A 1,900-nucleotide genomic window follows, 5' to 3' on the forward strand; every position below is an offset into this window, starting at 1 on the left:
CCTCAACAGAGCGTAGTCATGCAACGGATATCGTAGCATCTCCCACAACTTCTGATGCTGACTTATCAAGCTCCTCGAGTGCACACTTCAACGCTTCGATCTCCTGACACAAAGCCCTTGTCAAAAATACGCCCTTCGCGAGGCGGTCTATCAGAGCAAGTTTCGATAACAGTGAATCGAGGCTTAAAAATGCTGGATCCTGGAGTGACAGCGTCTTGGTTTCACTCATTTCGATCCGAGCTCAAAACCTAGGGTCACGGTGACTCTAGGGCACTGGTAGAGTGTAACCCACAGTGCTGGAGATGATTACCATAAGTTGAACATGATTATATCACATGAATGGCAAGCAGTGAAGATAGACAATATAAAGCTATGACTTATTATCAAAATGCCAACCTACTGCGATGATACTATATGCAGATTGAATCAATGGCATACAATATATGGCGAACCTCGCGCTGCACGGCATCCAGGCATTTTCCAGTAGATTCTTGCTCAATCGTCGACACAGGAATCTCTGAGCTTTCGGGCAAACTCAGTCGCTTTTCTGCAGCTCGCTCGTTCTTCAGGAATGATACTTCTCTCCGTAGAATGTTGATTTCTTTGATCAACGTCACGTTGTCCTGCATAACTCTAGTATTCGTAGCTCTGTGAACCTTGAAGGAGGACATACACATAATTGCCCAAGCACATAGCTTCCCCAATAGTGAGCAGAATAATAATTCTACTTCTCACCCGAGTTGCCTTCTCGTGCTTCTCTTTCAGAGTATTAATACACTTCTCGAGGTATTCTCTTTGTCTATCGAACTCCTTCTGGTCACCGTCAACTGATGACAATCATTTCAACCGACACCCTAGGATAAGCCAGACGACTCGTCGATACCCGCTATGGACAATACCGCTACACCTTACGTTTTCACACGATCTACTCCTCATCCGTCTCCCGAAGAGCAAGACTGACCAATTCTTCAAAGGAGCTGTTGTTCCGTTGGCCTGCCCTGTTGGCACCATCTGCTTATCACCTACGTGCTCTTCTACCATATGTGCCGTTCACCGTATCCGTAGGTGGCTTGCGCTGAACCGTATGACAGCAAGCTCAGCGACTGCATTATTCACTGACTTGTCAATACGAACTTTTCCTGATGCTCTCCGTACAGCTCTCTCAACTCTGCTCGGAGACTCTGCTCGGTGTACTCCGCATGCAATGCGGCGCTCAGGGGCACTAATAGCCTTCCGTCAAGGAATGCCGCTTGAGGAGATTGCTCTGCTTGGACGCTGGAGCGGTACACAGACTCTGGTTGGAAACTACCTTCGAGATGCCTCCGAGTCGGAGGCTCCGACCAAGTTTCTCGGCTCGCAAAACAAGTATCTAAGGTATGGGCGAAACCGCACACAGGTAAGCCGGGAGATTGGGTTGCCTCCGGTACGTCCGGCCTCGCCGCATTTGTCTCCGCACGGACGCTCCCAACTTGTCCCCGAGTCGAGCGTTTCGACTCAGCTAGGCCTGTGCCGGGATTTGGGTTGTGTACCTGCTGTGCGCAGCCAAACGCGAGATCTGTAGGCTTGAATATTCACGAGGCAGCGGGGAGCGTTCCCGCGAGTTCGAGCTATCGTGATCGCCTTCAGATTAGTCGCGGACAGTGCCCGACTCCCAGTCCCCGTAGTTAGAGGTTTCATGTATGAGAGGCACACGCTATGTCAAACGAGCACAAGGTTTGCGACACAGTCGCGCCGCGACTGTCGGCGACAGTCTGTCGCGGTGATGCCAGTAACACAATGTTCATCGGGTCGTGACTGAATCCTCTCTTGATTTTGATCACTTGATTCGATTTGAGATGGATGATGAAGAGATCATTTAGTTGATGAAATATGGGGATAGCTTTCAGTCTTCTGAGGAACT

General features: G+C 49.6%; 1 protein-coding gene across 1 annotated transcript; it reads right to left on the reverse strand.

Annotated features, from left to right (window-relative positions):
* Positions 1 to 410: 410 nt before the first annotated feature.
* Pmar_PMAR007905 (hypothetical protein) lies at positions 411 to 813 on the reverse strand (the record flags this gene model as incomplete). The annotated part of the gene is made up of 2 exons (XM_002776378.1): positions 411 to 656; positions 736 to 813. Coding segments are annotated over 2 exons (324 nt in total), but the record flags the coding sequence as incomplete, so codon positions are not given.
* Between the last annotated feature and the right edge of the window lie 1,087 nt (positions 814 to 1,900).

Source organism: Perkinsus marinus, assembly GCF_000006405.1.
Source record: "Perkinsus marinus ATCC 50983 genomic scaffold scf_1104296953706, whole genome shotgun sequence".
Classification (NCBI taxonomy): Eukaryota; Perkinsozoa; order Perkinsida; family Perkinsidae; genus Perkinsus; species Perkinsus marinus.